This window comes from Dendrobates tinctorius, unplaced genomic scaffold, assembly GCF_039654945.1.
Source record: "Dendrobates tinctorius isolate UK_male_01 unplaced genomic scaffold, ASM3965494v1 ptg000037l, whole genome shotgun sequence".
NCBI lineage: Eukaryota > Metazoa > Chordata > Amphibia > Anura > Dendrobatidae > Dendrobates > Dendrobates tinctorius.
Genome location: NW_027361705.1, coordinates 25,880,923 through 25,899,075, shown reverse-complemented (window position 1 = coordinate 25,899,075; position 18,153 = coordinate 25,880,923). Strand labels below are relative to the sequence as shown.

Here is an 18,153-nt window from a genome sequence, read left to right as displayed (position 1 = left end):
ACGACTCGGTCAGGATCGCTGGTGCATCGCTAAATGGTCGCTAGTGAGCTGCCACACAGGCAGATCTCACAGCGACGTACCGACGCAGCAGCGGTCGTTACTTACCTTTCAGACGCGGCGATCCTGACGTCCTCCCGCACGCGTCGCTAGTTGGCGCCAGCAAGAAGGCCAGCAGGAAGCGCCTGACGAGAAATGGAGCTGGGCGATCAGCAACAGACAGCGGGGGAGCTGGTCGGAGGTAAGTATCACACATAGCGATATCGCTAGCGATATCACTGCTGCGTCACAAAATCGGTGATGCTTTAGCGATATTGCTAGCGATATCGCTATGTAAAGCCCCCTTTAGGCTCTATTCACCTGTCCGTTTATCCTTTCTGATGTCCTATGAACATAGCCCAAAAGAAAACATGATTCATCCGACCATGACACCCCCTTCTGTTGCTTTATGTTCCATTAATGATGCTTATGTGCTCACTAGGTATCATGACAGAAGAGCATAAGCACTGAGATCAATTTACCACTTTGCCCTATTTCTGACACCTTTCTCTCGTGGCCAGGAAAATTTTGTAGATCTTTTGTGAAATTGGAACAGAAGGGCCAGCCTGTGCTCGATGCGCAAACGTCAGATTTCCTTCATTGGGCCACAATTGAGAAGAACTACAACTACATACTGGGAACATCTCACATGACCTTCCATTTCTGAGATGAATATGGAATAATTTCCAGTAGTGAGAATACCCCCTTTAAGTCTTCCATAAGATGAGAACTGGTTTGCTCCAGCCATCATAAGAAGTTGCATAAGATTAGAAAAGTATGGCGTCTAGAAGTGATCCCAGCGGCTACATTGGTGGTTTGTGATTGCGGAACCCAGTGCACTGCAAATCTCCTATCACATCCCCAATCTCTCTTCTGATTAGTAGGTCACTGCGACGTCGTTCTGTTGCGTCATGATGCAAGCATGACGTCAGCGCTGCCTACTAATGAGCAGAAGCTCCGGAAATGTCATAGTGACTGGCCTTTGCGCCTGTGGACCACTACTGGACCATGGTCTTGGAAATCTGTGTTGTTCAAGTCTTAGGGTATGTGCACACGTTGCGGATTTCGCTGCGGATCCGCAGCAGTTTTACATGCGGTTTACAGTAAACCTATGGAAAAAGCAAATCCGCTGTGCACATGCTGCAGAAAATTCCGCCCAGATTTGCTGCGGTTTATTTTCCGCAGCATGTCAATTGTTTTTGCGGATCCGCATCTGCGGTTCTCTCTCCTGCGTTTTCTGCCAAGAGATGCGGATTCTCTGCAGAAAACTTGGCAGGCTAATCCGCAACGTGTGCACATACCCTTAGAGCATACTGGAAAATAATTCCAAGTGCGGTGAAACTGCGGAATAAATGCAATTCTGACATTGTTTTTGGAAAATTATTTTTACAACAATTAGTATATTATGTGGTAAAAATGACTGATTCTGCTCATCAGTAAGGTTACGGTGATTCCAAACTTCTGAGTTTTTATTATTTTAGTGGTGAAATAAAATTGAAAATTTGTAAATATATATATATATATATATATATATATATATATATATATATATAGTTTGATTGTCTCCATATTCCGAGACCCGTAACTTTTCTGAGGGCTTATTTTTTATGGGGCAAGATTAATGTTTTATTGATAGCATTTTGGGAAAGATATGACACTTTGATCGCTTCTTACAGCTTTTATTTTGCAGTATTGCCCTGACAAAAAAAAAAAAAAAAAAACCCGCAATTTTGACGTTTTGACTTTGTTTTTCTGTGTTTAAACACCTGCCCGTGGAAAAATATATAGACTAAAAGCACAGTTTAAAAAGGAAGGGGGGGGTGCATGCCACTGTATTTACAGGGTGCAAAAAACTAAAGCTAAACCAAACAAATGATCTGGAACCCATATTGGTATAAGTGCACATTCACACTGGCCATTAACAAACATTAGTTCTCTGCTATTTTTTGTACTTTGTATATACAGAAGTGTGGCCTCTTTTTGAGCTAGGCATTTTATCTGCATAATTTTCTATGGGCAAGTGTTTAAATAGTCAGGTCTGGGTCTTGCTTTACATGTACTATCACTATTTACAGGGTATTTGGTCATTTTGTTTTATCCTTGATTATGTACATTATTCTAAAGAAATAAAAAAGTATGGTGCGGAGATATTTATTGGTCACTAGCGTGTTATATGAAGACATCTTCATCTCTGACGAGTGGTCCGTTGTTGGAATCTTTCTCACACCCTGAAAATTAGAAATATATTTGACCATAAATATGTTGAATTCGGTAATTCGAGAGCACTGAGGTCAATGACAGGAAAGTCAATTTCACCTTCTTACCTGCTAAGATTGTTTTAGATGCCAGTTATGTGCCGTTCATTGTTCACAGAGAAGCCAGTGTGCAGTTGTTTCTGGATCCCACCACGTGTCCAACCTTCTCTATCTCCACCGCGGGGCACAGGATTGTAGTACCTGGAGTTGGTTACACGTAGATTATAACAGACACGTGTTGAGTAACCGGAATCTTTCCTTGTGTATTTACTACTTGGTTTCCAAGCCTAAAAGAATTGTCCACTACTTAAAGGGTGTTTCTAACTAATACAAATGTGATTGATAGTGAAGCTGGTCTAGATCCATCACCTCAGGTTGTAGTTGGTGAGATACTGTTGTGGGGGCTCCTTCACTGATTGTACGTAGATGAGATTGTTGTTACTAAATCCAGATGTCTCCTAAAAGAAAAAGAAAAAATATTGTAACCTAAAATCAGAAAGGTATTATGTACCTAACTCCCAAATGGCCAACTACTCACCTTCTTACCAATGAACATCCTTCCCAAAAGATCATCTTTGCTCTTATCTTTATCATTGCTTTGGAAATCGTTGAATGGAGCCTGAGGGTTAATTATCAACAGAAGTAAGAAGAAGAAGAAAATCCTAAGCTGGCCATATACTTTATATAGCTTTTGGCTGAACGCTGTGGCAGGCGATCGTTCGGCTGACACCCATCTCAGCCGACACACAGGAGTGCTCGCTCTTGCTCATCTCCAGCAGAACAATGCGATCGGTCCCGACACACATGAAGATGTCAACTGAACCTGTCAATATTGGCGGTTTGGGTCAATATTAGTCTGTGTATGGGGGCTTAAATTAGAGGGGACGACAGTGAATGAAAGAAGTAACAATACAATGAAAGAGTCTTACATTCGCACAAAGAACTTGATCTAGTTCCCTGGAGAAACCGCTGTCTCGGTCAGAGTTCCCGGCCAGAGCTGGTAATGGTTCTCTGCCCTGTAATGAATCGGTGATTAGAATTGTTCCCCTGCGTTGCACTTCGTGAGGTAGCACACAAAAACACACTTATCATTTCATTGCTGTCTTCTGCAGATGACCTCAACATGGTACAACCAACTACAGAACTACATGAACCTGTGCTGATGTCAGAAGGTTCAGTTCAATAGCCATTTTTTAAGTATTGCATATGGTATGGCATCCACATACAACAATGCTATGCAGCTCTGTTCAGGGTACTAAGACATGCTACTGTAACAGGAAACCCATAATGATCTTTGAGGGACTCCCTTTTTCTATGAGAGCAGTTGAGTGGTTACCTGCAAGGTAGAGGATGGCAGAAAATCTGTCTTGGTTATACTGTGTCCCATCAGACGGTGGTATCCTCTCTATGACATATAGGCAGATTAGAACGTCAATCAGTAAAATAATATTTTTAGCAGAGAACGGTCATTAGCTTGCTTATATCTAAGGTAGTCGGTGGATTAAAGGGAAGACATTCCTTGAGTAAACTCTTGCACTGGTCTAATTTCTCTTAGATCTTGACGGTAGACATAAACTATATTGTGCCATCATGTATCATGGAGAGTTTCCATCTCTTATTGAATGAATTTATGAATTCCTTTACAGCTGCCATCTATGAGTGGCATTTGTCTGTCACAATTGTAAGAGATTTACCGGCACACGGTATTGGGAGTAAGGATCATGGGTGATGGGATCCAGATTTGATCCTTCGGTGAATCCTGAATTCTCCATTTCTCCAATTATTTCAGTGTGGGATCTCCCTGCAGAAAAAAAGTTGATAAAGTATGTCAACGGACTTACACCGGGTCCATTATGAACAGTTAGACATTTTATGGAAAGTGGTTATCTGACGTCAGACAAAGCAAATGATATGAGGGAAAATGGAGACGAGGGTCCCTACTCAATTCTTTCCCAATGCACTCTAGAAATAGTGGCCAACTAAGGCGCTTTCTGTATCCAGAGACACCACAGCATTATGTTGGAAAATGAATACAATGCTCCCCAATTACCCATCTATGATTATATGGCTAACATACATTATTGCCCTCCTCCTTAGAAAGTGAGAAAGGGCAGAGGAAAAGCAACCATCAAAGCAGAATGATAAAAATAATAGTTCACAGGACAATCGCGTAATTATCTGTATAATTATCTGTATACCTCAGAAACATCTACTCCACCTTTCTTGTACAAGTCTCACCTGGGTGATGAGATGACTTTGGGGTGAACCTGGTTTTGTATTCTGTAGACATGAAAGATGGACCCTGTGGCAAGAAGGTGGATTCAGTACAGGAAAAGAAGTAGATTCAGATAGCTAGGATTGTCCATAATGGCGGGGTCCAACGCCCAAGACCACCACCGACTAGCAGGGAATCTGCAGTACCTGGTGCAAAATCACATATAACTAGGTGCCCCAATGCACCCCATTAGAGTAGATAGGGCCAAGCTGTACTATTAGACACAGATACACCAGCCTTAGGTGGCACTGCATCGGGAAGCTGAACTAGTGGTAAATAACCTTGGTTTTATGTAATATGGAATATGCCACCAGGTGTTTGCTTCCTCAGCTGAGAACAGCATGATCCGTAGTGTAATGACAAAAAAAATTTTTTTATGAAACCATGTGCAATGGAGGAACTTTTATGGGTTATTTAAGAATAAGTATTGCTTTTTTTTGTTTTTTAAAAAAAGTTCCCCCTTTCATTCACATGAAATAAGGCAAAAATGGTATTTTTCGCCAAAAAAGGACATGCAATTTTGCATTATTATCTTTTATGTTGACAATAGGACCAGATAGACCTGTTTGCTTTTACACTGTTGCTGGAATTTCTAGAAGACATTTTCTGAATGCACTTCTTGATCGTAAAACTTGAAGCTTTGCACTGAAAATGAAAAGATAATACTAAGTTCCAAAATATTTTAAAATATTCCAGAAGGTTCTAGATGTGAATAAAATACCACTTTTTGTTACAACTTAGAAAGATATTTTCTTTAAAGATTAAAATTAAAAGACGAAAAATCTTTTGAAAAAGAGGGGGAACTTTTTTGAATATTTTACAAATTTGATGATACTAATGTCATTTGAATGCAATTGTTCCTCCAATGTAAGGGGTTTCATTTTCGTTTTGCAAAATTTTTAAAATTGTCATCACCCTAAGGAGCACACATAGCGATTTCAGCGATGTATCTCTTACTTTATTGGGTGCTGCATTTTTTATTAAAACTTGTTTTCTCTGCTGCAGATCTAGCACTTCTCTGTATGCTAAGCTCTGTATAACCCCGCCCACATCACCAGCTTTCTGCCTATCCACAGTTTACCCAGAAACTGCCAATCAGTGGTGTAGGCGGAGTTATACAGGGCTCAGTATTCAGAGAGCTGCTAGATTTGCAGCAGAGAAAACAGTGATTGTATGAAAACTGCAGTAAGCAATTTAGCAAGTGACACATCACTGGAATCTGGGTCTCTGCACCTAAATCATTCTGCGCTCAGATTTGGTAGCAAAAACTTGGTGACAGATTTGTTTTCAGCACATTTTTAGTAACATTTTTCAGTTTTCCATATCCCTTTTTATAAAGAAAAACAATCCCCAAATCTTACAATTTGAACTTTGACCACTAAGCTTAAAGGGATTGTCTGACTGCAAACATTTATAACAAAGGATATGTAATAACTATATAATAAATGAATGAAGATTCCACCTCTAGGTCCCCCTGGTCCCTTATTCCGACTGATGCCTGACCACAGTGACGGAAAGTGGCTGTGTGTGTGAAGGCTTTCTTCATTCACTGTTCTGAAGGTTCTGTGTACAGAAGACTTCTGACAGAGCCCCGATGAAGCCTTTCACTTTTGTGAGGCTGACTTGAGTCTCGGCAGTATCCATCTTTTTTAAACTTATACAAAAGTGTGGTCTGATCAAGGCAAACACTTCCGGAATGGAGGCAGAAGTGACTCAGTTGGACTCATACTAGTAAGCGGGTCCATCGGGGCTCTGCCAGGTTTTCATCGGAAACCTGTATTTTTTGGTTGATACCCTGACGCGGGGCTTAACATAGAACAATATACAGTATATGTGTGAGCCGAGCATAAAGAATAATTTGTTTTACAGTTTTTTATTATTGCTTTGTTTTACGGTACTGTGATTACCAATTACCCTTAACATTGACCCACATGTTGGAAATTTTCCATGTCGGGTGATCCCTTCACTTGAGGCACTGACAACAGCGGTCGATGTTGTGGTAAGATACCTGGTATGACTTCAGAACCATGATCCCGAGTGTCAAAATGAACAGACTTAACCTATTATAATAAATAAAATAAATAATTTGGAGTACACCTCTAATATGTACGGAGGCAGTGAATATGCCATCATTTCTCCTTACAGCTCCAGACTTGGGGTTGGTAACTTCATTGCTCCTGATGAATCCACTTTGTGGGGAGTGAAGAGCATGGGGTAACGGCTCAGCCCCCGTCACCTGCTGAAGAGGGGCGAAGTCTCTGTTTGTGATTGATGTGTAGTTGCCTCTCAGGATCAGGCTGATGTAGCGGAAGAGAAGCAAAATGAACCATAAAGCAAAACAGATTCAATAACAAAAAACGTCATAGGGTCACATTGTTACATAGAGAATTTAGGTCTTTTTTTTTTTTTTAACCTATCAGTAGATTTTTTATCACCCACAATAACAATGGTTGTAAGAAAAGTACCCGTCCCTTATATGAAAGCTGTCATAGTGTCTGCCATTACTACCTCTTCTGGTCGGCATTCCACAGTGTGACTGCTCTAACTGTAAAGAACCCTTTCCTGTTTAGCTGCTGGAATCGCCTTTCTTCCACCGTAATGAGTGCCCACTAGTCTTTAGTATGGTCTTTGGAAGGAATGTCATGCGCCAGTCCCTTCTACTGGCCACACATATATTTATATATGTAAATGAGATCTCCTCTGAGCGTCTTTTTTCTAAGCTAAACAAGCCCAACTTTTCATCATATGAAATGCCTTCCATCCCTTGTAATAATCTAGTTGCTTGCCTGACTAACTTCTGAATATCTTTTTTTTTTTAAATGTGGAGCCCAAATCTGGATCCCATATTCTAGATGTGGCCTCTACAGTGATTTATAAAGGGGTAATAATACATTGGCATCTCGGGATTTGCTCTCATTTTATAAAACGTAAAATCTTGTTTGCTTTTGCAGCTGCTGCCTGACATTGTGTACCGCTGCTCAGCTTACTTGTAACGACAATACCCAAGTCCTTCTCCTATGGATAACTCACCCCATTTGTGGGTTATCCGTCTGGTCCAGATTGGGGGAGTAGTACACAACTGGTCGAAAGTTAGACTGGTACCCTGTACTGCGATGGGAATGAGTGTCAGTGTGCAAGATTCTGGGAGCAGAAAAGTCTGGACGACCTGAAGGACAAAATTGGGGAAAATTCCAAGAATCGACAAGAAATCGATACACTTAATTTTTTTTTAGGAAAGCGCAATACTGCCACCTTATCTGATCATGGGTGTGACTACAAGACAAAGCAGCTGTTGTTGAATGAAGCACCGATGGGGACAGTTCTCCATTTAGAGTTGCAGTTTGAAAGCAGTGAAGGTGATGGAAGAGGTAATTTGACTGAAAATTAAATTGTAACCTTTAAACATCCTAAACTTGCGGCAGAAGTTGCTCATGGTGAAGGTCCTAGAGTCTGGAGGAAGAGTGGAGAGGCCACAATCCAAGCTGCTGGAGGTCTAATGTGAAGTTTCCACAATCAGTGATGGTTTGGGGAGCCATGTCATCTGCTGGTGTAGGTCCACTGTGTTTTATCAAGACCAAAGTCAGTGCAGCCAACTACCAGGAAAGTTTAGAGCACTTAATGCTTCTCTCTGCCAACAAGATTTTTGGAGATGGAAATTTCATTCTCCAGCAGGACTTGGCACCTGTCTACACTGCCAAAAACAGCAGTGTCACTGGGCTTAATTGGCCAGCAAACTCACCTGACCTTAACCACATAGGGAATCTGTGGAGTATTGTCAAGAGAAAGATGAGAGACACCAGACCCCACATTGCAGACGAGCTGAAGGCTGCTATCAAAGCAACCTGGGCTTCCACAACACCTCAGCAGTGCCACAGGCTGATTGCCTCCATGCCACACCGCATTGATGCAGTAATTGATGCAAAAGGGGCCCTGACCATGTATTGAGTGTATTTACTGAGCATTGTCATGATCCAGGATGGGGTTTTGTCTTTGTCCCGTCCTGGTCAGACAGGGGTTAAGTGTTTCTGCCTCTGTTTGGCAGAGGGCGGCTATTTAGTTGCCAATTGACCTAGGTCTGGTGTCAGTTATACTCCTGCCCTTGGCTGAGTTAGTTGACCCCTTGCGTGCCTTGTGCCTGATATCTTGTTGCTTGTTTGGTTTTGACCCGGTCCGTCTCTTCATTGCGAGTTTTTCTACTGTCTTGGTACCGTCGATTGCCCGTTCTGGTATACTGATCTCTTGCTATGTACTGACTATCCGTTCTGTCTAATCCTTTGGTACTGTCGTGCTATCTCGTGTTTTGACCCCGGCCTGATCTGGTTTACGTCTCTGTATTTGCCCCTAGGTAATTTGTCCCATAGTTACCCTTCTAGGAGTTTAGGCCACGCCCCCAGCCATCAGGTCCTCTCTCTCTCTGCTCCTGCTTCCTCTGAGAGACCTGTTGCCCACTCTGCCCCCAGCAGTCACGTGCTTCAGGTCCTTTTTGTCTAAAGCATGCATCTTCACTGCTGCTGCCCCGCTCCACAGGTATCTTTGAGTACAGTCTGTCTTACTCAGGACACGCGCACTGGTTCAGTGAGCAAGTGCAGTGCGGTGTTCATGGCAAGCATACATTTCAGTAGGTTGACATTTCAGATTTTAAAATCATTTTTTCAAGCAGGTGTTATAAAGTATTCTAATTTACTGAGATAATGACTTCTGGGTTCTCATTGGCTGTAAGCCATAATCATCAACATTAACAGAAATAAACACATGAAATAGCTCACTCTGTTTGTAATGACTCTATATAACACAGGAGTTTCACTTTTTGAATTGAAGAACTGAAATAAATTAACTTTTTGATATTTTCATTTTGTGAGATGCACCTGTATATGTGAATATAATCCAAACATATACTTGATAAGGAATACAGATTGTGAGGCCCAATAGGGACAGTGATGATAGAGTATACAATCCGCAGTAGAATATGTTGGTGCTATATAAGCCAGCATAAAAAAATATATATACAGTGGTGTGGAAATGTGTTTGCCCCCTTCCTGATTTCCTATTCACTTGCATGGTTATCACACTTAAATGTTTCAGATCACCAAACAAATGTAAATATTAGACAAAGATAACACAAGTAATCACAAAATGCAGTTTATAAATGAAGGTCTTTATTATTAGGAGAAAAAGAAATCCAAACCTACAGGGCCCTGTGTGAAAAAGTGATTGCCTCCTAAACTTGTAACTTGCATCAGACATGATTGTTGGTGGTGTGATAGGAAATGTGAATCATAATCAAAAGATATACTATCACGTGTTAGGCTGGTTTCACATTAGCGCTTTTTAAGCGCACGCACGGCCGGGGGTAGCTCCGCCCCCGAGCCGGCTCTCTGCCCGGCGTGCCCGCCCCTTGCCTGTAGTGCCGCCTCCTAGCGCACAGCGGCGCCTGCGATCGGCGCACCCTATCTTTAGCATAGGGTGCGCAGATCTCGCGCAGGCCGTGCGCTAGTTGCGCTTTGACCTGCGCACTTTTGACAGTGCGCCGTGCGCGCCAAAATCAAACTTTTCGGATTTTGGCGCGCACGGCGCACCGTCAAAAGTGCGCAGCGCAGGTCAAAGCACGCCGGGCAGAGAGCCGGCTCGGGGGCGGAGCTACCCCCGGCCGTGCGTGCGCTTAAAAAGCGCTAATGTGAAACCAGCCTTACAGCGTTGTTCTCTTTGTGTATTAATGCCATTGATACCTGAATTTTTCCTTTTTTCTAATGTAACTTCCTACAATAAAAATTGATTGGAATAAAAAAAACAAAAACATTTGCAATAACTGGTAGTGACTCTTTTACAACGCTCTGGAGGAATTTTGGCTACTAATCAATGCAGAATTGTAGTAATTCAGCCACATTGTAGGGTTTCCGAGCACGAACCGCCTTTTTAAGGTCACGCCACAGCATCTCAATTGGATTAAGGTTAGGAATTTGACTAGGCCACTCCAAAGTCTTAATTTTGTTTTTCTTAAGCCATTCAGAGGTGGACTTGCTGCTGTGTTTTGGATCATTGTCCTGCTGCATAACCCAGATAGCCGGACATTCTCCATCACAACTTTTTTGAAGACAGCAGAATTCATGGTTCCATTTACCACAGCAAGTCCTCCAGGTACTGTAGCAGCCAAACATCCCCAGACCATCACCATATCACTACCATAATTTACTGTTGGTATGATGTTCCTTTTCTGAAATTCTGTGGTACTTCTACCCCAGATGCAATGGGCTATACACCTTTCAAAAAGCCTGTAGGTATGGATTTCTTTATCCCTTTATAATAAAGACCTTCATTTAAAAACTGTATTCGGTGTTTCCTTGTGTTATTGTTGTCTAATATTTATTTTTTTGGATAATTTGAAACATTTAAGTGTGACAAAACGTGAATAAGAATAGGAAATCAGGAAGGGGCAAACACTTTTTCACACAGCTGTATATCATTACACCATTTTATAATTTTATGCTGAATTATATAGCGTCAATCAGGAAATCAGGATGGGGCAAACAATTTTTCACACAACTGTATATGGCGTACAAAAGTTTACATGAATGTGAAGTTTTATGGCCTGTGCACGCGTTGCAGAATTGTCACAAAACCTGAAGGGTTTCTTGAAGAATCAGAATCCTGAAGTCTCATGCACACGTTGATTATTTTTGACTTGCAGATTTATATCTGCCGAATGCCAATTCTTCCAGTGTTTTTGCTGCAGATTTCACTCATACTAATAAGTGGGGGGAAAAAATGCACCAAAAATGCAAGTAAAAAAAGAAAAGAACAAAAATGTGACAAAAACACGTCCTATGTTACGCAGCATTTTTCTTGCCAATAGATGCAAAAATGGTGCAGGAATTTCTGAACCATATACTTAACGTATGCACATAAACCAATTGAAAAAAGACTCGTAAGGTTATCAGTGAACAACATGCAAAGAAACCTAAATCAAATCAATATTTGGTGTGTCCGCCTTTTGCTTTCTTTCGCACAAGCTGCCAAGATGTTTTTTACAACCTCACTGCTCAGATCCTTCAAAACCTGAGTGATGGTGCACCTACAAGAACTGACGCTGTATTGAAGGCAAAGAGCGGTCACACTAAACATTGATTTGCTTTAGATTTCGCTTTTGTTCATTCATGAAAAAAATAAACTGTTACCAGGTCTGTGTTTTAAAGCACTTACTTTGCAGCATTTTTTAAACACCTGAATAAAGTTTTTGCAAGGTTGCACACGACTATTGGTACAGTATACACAAACACTGCAGATGAGCGGCGGCGAGCATATAACGTACAGACTGATCACTTCTGGAACTAGAAAGTTGTGTAGCTGCAAAGATTAAAAAACAACACAAAATAGACAAAGAGCAGCAGGAAATGAAGTAATTACCGTACATATTCTAATTAGTCCCACGTTTCACTCACCATAGGAGGTGTTATAATTAGTACAATAGAAGTTAAGGGGGTCACAACTTCCTCTCTTACTCCCCCGAATCCCTGGTGACATTGTTCCAACAGCAAGACGTCAGTGGCAGAGCAATGAGAAAGTGCTGAGTGGTTCTCTGTACACAGAATGCCTCCACTCATTGTGACAACAAGAATATCCAGGCTACGGTGACTATAGCAACTCCAACAATGAGAGGAGCGCTCCATTCACAAGAGATCAGTCTCCACCACACCGCCAAGTGAAGAATTAGAAAGATATTCTTAGTTCCACAAATCTTTTATTGAAGAAACAAGAGAAAAAAAAAATGACACCCTCATGCATATAAATAGTAATTTATTTATAATTACTTATCAACTGGTTTCCAACACTAGCTAAAAAGTTTTATGCAGTTCCCAGAGCCGGGGGGGTGTAACAAAGTTGTAGGCGTGATTGTACCCACGGCAGATTGTGACTTTTCCACATCATACCTTGACAAAGATCTTATCAAAGATGGACATTGTCCAGGAGGTTGACTAAATTGACATACTTTGCCCATCTGGGCCCGTCAGGACAAATCAGAACCACAGATATGCCCTGTTTCTATTTTCTTGGAGGACAGATCTATGGTTCCCAAATTGGTTTTAGGGGATGACCAGAGCACCCAGTGGCACAAGCTTTGGGATTCTGATACCTAGACACAAACTTTGGAAGCTTGAGTTTGAGTCTGGGATGCATGGAGATCAATATCAGAAGGAAGCCTTCTGGAGAAGATTTAAAATACAAAAAAAAACAAAAAAACGCCTCAGAGTTTTGTGAGCTTTCACCTGGGTTTAGTCGGTCATGGTAGGAGTGAGGCATCAAATAGTCCATTCTAATAATGTGAACAACTGAAGGAGGTCTGGAATGTGTGTCAGCACACTGCATGTTTTTGTCCGATTCTGACATGACTTATGATTCAGGTCCTGACCTGATAGCTGAAATATGTGATAGCTATTTTGTTGTCCAATTGGACTGCATTAGGTAATCTGTCAGGAGAACATTTTAGCAAAAGGGGTGTCGAGGTGCAAGCCTCAGAAATTAGACTAGAGTATAAGAGGATTAGGAGTGGTTGCTTATCCAACCAAAGTGGGCTAGCATGTCCAAATGGATGAAAAAACTCTTGACAGTCTACTGTACACAGAACTTTGATGATTACATGTGGGTATGGGATGACCATCAAACCTTTAGAGTGAGGGAGTGTGACCAAGGGCAAGGACCTTTCCAAACCCTAGTAGAAGCTGCAGCCAAATATTAGTACCACAAATAGTAGTTATTGGGCCTAATAAGAAAGCGGAGAAAATGCTAAAGAGTCTGGCTTATGAGGATGTTAAAGTACATCCTTGATGTTTTATGACGGAGAGTATTTTTTACCTATTTTATTGCTGCAATGACTAGCTTAAAGGTTTACATACAGAATTGTTGTACTTTAATATAGCAGCTTGGCCACCTAAAGTCCAAGATACAGTGTACTGGGCCATCCTTTTTGGGGACAAAAAAAAATTTGAATAAAACTATTGAAACAGAATGACTGGAGAACCCATACCATTAACACTTGGTTTTTAGTCGGGGTGTCAGGATCCTGTCAGCGCCGACGTGCAGCCTCCGCTGAGCAGGGACTCACCTGCTCTGTAGGGGGGGCCCGGGGTCAGGTACAGCTGGAAAGTACAGATACACAGGACCTGTGGACGCTGAAGTTTAGCAAGCAGTCACAGGACCTACGGTCCTGTGCATGCAAGGGGGCAGGGCTTAGTGTCCTGCTTTCAGAGATGGCAGGACACTATACAGAAATACTCAGAGTCAGGCAAAATGGAGGTCATACACAGAGAAATCAGTAAAGTACCAGGGATGAGACAGGACGGATAGTCAGGGCCAAGCAGAAGTCAAAACCAAACAGACATAGAAGGGACCAAGCAGAATCCAAAGCAATATCCAGAGAACAGACCGAGTCGTACACAGAGAACCAAGCAACCAGAACACAGCAAACACACTCAGGGATCACCACACAATGCCAAGGGCGAAAGTATAACTGACGGGGATGGGAGCATCCTGAGGCTATAAGAAGCCTCTCCCAAAACCAGGGAGAGGCCACAATCACAGCCCCAGGTGTGCAGGTAAGCCTGCACTGGGATCACAACCTTTAACCCCAGAAATGCCAGTCATCAGCACTGGTTCCAGACATTAACCCCATGTGTGCGAGTCAAACCCACACTGAGATCATGACAGTACCCCCCTCTCAATGGGGGGCCTCTGGACCCCCAGGCTTGCCAGGGTACTTAACATGGAAAGCCCGCACCAGGCGATCAGCATGCATCAACCGGGACGGTACTCAGGACCTGTCTTCCGGTCCATACCCCTTCCAATGAACTAGGTACTGTACCGACCGCCGTACCAACCTGGAATCTACGATATGACCGACCTCGTACTCCACCTGCCCCTTGACCAAAACAGGAGGAGCAGCGGACTCGGAGTCTCCCTGGACTGCTTCAAAAGGTTTCAGTAGAGATTTGTGGAAGATGTTAGGGATCTTGAAAGAGGGTGAAAGGCACAGCCTATACGCCACTGGATTGATTTTCTCCACAATCTTGTATGGGCCAATGAATTTGGGCCCCAACTTGGCTGAAGGAACCTTCAACTTAATGTTTCGCGTGGAGAGCCAAACCTTGTCTCCAACCTGAAACGTGGACCCTGGTGTTAGTTTCCTGTCAGCGAAAAACTTATACCTGCCCTGAGACCTAGATATACTCCGCTGATCGTCTGCCCACGTATTCTGTAATCGCTGAACAAAGCTCTCAGCCCCGGGACACCCCGAGTTCAGATGAGAAAACTCACCAAAGTGAGGACTGAACCCATAATTGATCAAAAAAGGAATCATACCCGTGGACTGACTCACCCGACTATTGAAGGCAAATTCAGCCAACGGCAGTGCATTGCACCAGTCATTCTGTCTAGCAGAGGTTAGACACCTGAGGATCTGTTCCAGGGACCGGTTAATGCGCTCCATCTGACCATTGCTCTCAGCATGGTATGCAGACGAAAAGGACAGAGACATCCCTAATTTTTTGCAAAAAGCACGCCAAAACTTAGCCACAAACTGCACACCACGATCAGACACCACATTCAGGGGTACCCCATGCAACCGGATCACATGCTGCACAAACAACCTGGACAACGTCTCAGCTGACGGTAGTGCGGACAGGGGTAAAAAATGAGCCTGCTTAGAAAACCTGTCCACCACTACCCATACCACTGTATTACCCTTAGATGGAGGGAGATTGGTTACAAAATCCATGGATAAGTGAGTCCTTGGTCTTTCGGGCACTGCCAAGGGCATCAGCTCCCCTGCCGGCAGGCTATGAGAGCTTTTAGAACGAGCGCAGACCCCACAACCAGCAATTAATTTTTTTTATGTCCGAACCAAGGGTAGGCCACCAAAAGATCGTAGCCATCGCCAGACGCATGGCTGAAATACCAGGGTGAGCACTCAGCTTGGATTCATGGAACTCCTGCAAGAGTTTCAGGCGAAGTTGCTCTGGGACAAACAACTTCCTCTCCAGCTTGGCTGCCGGGGCCCGCCACTGGGCCCCCTGAATCTCCCGTTCCAATTCAGACGAGACCTCTGCTATCACAACCCCAGGGTGAAGAATGGAGGACGGTGGCTCAGGGGGCGACGCCAGCTGAAAACTGCATGATAAGGCGTCAGCCTTGACATTCTTAGACCCTGGACGAAATGTAATCGTAAGCTGAAAACGGGAAGAAAAAAAAAAAAAAAAAAAAGGTGACCAACGGGCCTGTCTGGGCGTTAGTCTTTTAGCAGACTCAATGTATGACAAATTTTTGTGATCCGTGATCACCGTAACCGGCCCCCTCCAAAAAGTGCCTCCATTCTTCAAACGCCAATTTGACTGCAAGAAGCTCTCTATTGCCTACGTCGTAATTTCTTTCCGCAGCAGAGAACTTCATGGAAAGGAAAGCACATGGCCTGAGGTTGGTTAGAGTTGCAGGCCCTTGGGACAACACCGCCCCCACCCCCACCTCAGAGACGTCCACTTCCACGACGAATGGTTTGGACGGATCTGGCTGTACTAACACGGGAGCAGACATAAAGCTTCTTTTCAGGGTTGCAAAGGCCTCTTTTGCGAGCGAGGACCAGTTTCTCACATCCGCACCTTTACAAGATATGAGTGGTTTGACCACCTGTGAAAACCCCTGAATAAATTTGCGGTAATAATTGGTGAACCCCAAGAAGCGCTGAAGACCCTTAAGGTCTCGGGGTTGCACCCAATCCGCAATGACCTGCACCTTCTTGGGGTCCATGCGAAAACCCTCACAGGACACAATCCCAAAAAAGACAATTCTTGAACAAAAAACACACATTTCTCCAATTTGGCATACAGATGATTTTCCCTCAGTCTTTGGAGAACGGTTTGTACATGATTCAGATGAGATTGACTGTCGGCAGAGTATATCAGAATATCGTCTAAGTAAATAACAACCAATGAGATCCGAGAATACCACGTTGATGAAATTCTGAAATATGGCTGGGGCATTGGTAAGACAACAGCAAAAGAGCAAAAAGGTTTACCCGTCCAGGCCTCCAGACAAATGCACTATCAGGATGCAGTGGACCCACATAATTAAGATGGAAACACAGGTGCAAGAATACCGATGAAACAACTGCTCACAGCCTACCAATACATGGAGGGGCGGCTGCCTGGTATGTTGATGCACAATAAAAAACTTGTATGCGGCGCTGTTCACACTATGGCTATGCACAGCATCCAGGCCAGCCTAGTAGTGACACCCTTCTATTAGCTCAGGCGGGCTGGCCCAGCGCTATCAAAATGCATGCCATGTGAACAGACTCTGCAGTTTACAAGACCAAATGGGCCCAACTGCACCCTGAATAAAAAGTGCAAAAAACACATTAAAAAAAGTGGAGTATTAGCTGATATTTTGGCCAAAATACGCGAGCCCGTAACCTGTGCCAAAGGTCTCCACGTTTACGGGTACCTAACACTAAATCCTAACACAAACAGCACAGAAAGAGGACTTAAAAATCCTCCAATAATAATAAATATCAGCTAATACTCCACATTTTTTTAATGTGTTTTTTGCACTTTTTATTCAGGGTGCAGTTGGGCCCATTTGGTCTTGTAAATTGCGGTGTCTGTTCACATGGCATGCATTTTGATAGCACTGGGCCAGCCCGTCTGAGCTAATAGAAGGGTGTCACTACTAGGCTGGCCTGGATGCTGTGCATAGCCATAGTGTGAACAGCGCCGCATGCAAGTTTTTTATTGTGCATCAACTTACCAGGCAGCCGCCCCCTCCATGTATTGGTAGGCTGTGAGCGGTTGTTTTATCGGTATTCTTGCACCTGTGTATCCATCTTAATTATGTGGGTCCACTGCATCCTGATAGTGCATTTGTCTGGAGGCCTGGACGGGTAAACCTTTTTGCTCTTTTGCTGTTTTCTATTATTCGAGGATTTTTAAGTCCTCTTTCTGTGCTGTTTGTGTTAGGCATTGGTAAGACCAAACGGCCTGACTAAATTTTCAAACAGTCCCTCGGTCGTGAGGAACGCGGTCTTCCATTCATCCCCCTCCCGGACCCTTATCAAATTATATGCCCCCCGAAGATCCAGTTTGGAGAACCATTTTGCCCCTGAAAGTTGGTCACACAAATCGGGAATCAACGGGAGGGGGTACGTATTTCGTACAGTAAACTTGTTGAGCTCACGAAAATCGAGGCAGGGACGTAAACCACCATCTTTTTTCTTTACAAAAAAACCCCTGCCGCCACAGGTGAGACTGAGGGACGTATGTGTCCTTTGCGAAGACTCTCAGCAATGTAATCTTTCATGGCCAAGCGCTCAGGGCCAGATAAATTAAACAGACGAGCTTTAGGCAATTTAGCCCCCGGGACTAACTCGATAATGCAGTCAAAGGGTCTATGTGGCGGCACCGTCTCGGCCTTGCTTTCAGAGAAGACATCTTCGAATTCTTTCAGGTACTCCGGAATACCTTCCAGCTCAACAGATGACACAGATACAGATTTAACAGGTTCAACTAATAGTGCAGATTTATCACATAACATCGAATCATTAAACCC

At 43.2% G+C, this 18,153-nt stretch overlaps 1 protein-coding gene across 2 annotated transcripts in view; it reads right to left on the bottom strand.

The window, feature by feature from the left end:
* Window positions 1-2,171: 2,171 nt before the first annotated feature.
* SAXO4 (stabilizer of axonemal microtubules 4) overlaps window positions 2,172-18,153 on the bottom strand; it is a 39,258-nt gene continuing 23,276 nt past the window's right edge. The window contains exons 1-12 of one of the 2 annotated variants that reach the window (XM_073573956.1): window positions 12,003-12,135; window positions 7,597-7,732; window positions 6,710-6,863; window positions 6,498-6,626; window positions 4,530-4,593; window positions 3,986-4,092; window positions 3,628-3,696; window positions 3,221-3,307; window positions 2,830-2,910; window positions 2,661-2,749; window positions 2,361-2,492; window positions 2,172-2,264 (exon numbers count right to left, since the gene is read on the bottom strand). In XM_073573956.1, the coding sequence (XP_073430057.1) occupies window positions 2,375-2,492; window positions 2,661-2,749; window positions 2,830-2,910; window positions 3,221-3,307; window positions 3,628-3,696; window positions 3,986-4,092; window positions 4,530-4,593; window positions 6,498-6,626; window positions 6,710-6,863; window positions 7,597-7,732; window positions 12,003-12,084 (1,116 nt within the window). In that variant the 5' untranslated portion in view covers window positions 12,085-12,135 and the 3' untranslated portion in view covers window positions 2,172-2,264; window positions 2,361-2,374. Of the gene's footprint in view, window positions 2,265-2,360; window positions 2,493-2,660; window positions 2,750-2,829; window positions 2,911-3,220; window positions 3,308-3,627; window positions 3,697-3,985; window positions 4,093-4,529; window positions 4,594-6,497; window positions 6,627-6,709; window positions 6,864-7,596; window positions 7,733-12,002; window positions 12,136-18,153 lie in introns of those variants that run through there. The other variant, XM_073573957.1, reaches the window with a different exon arrangement.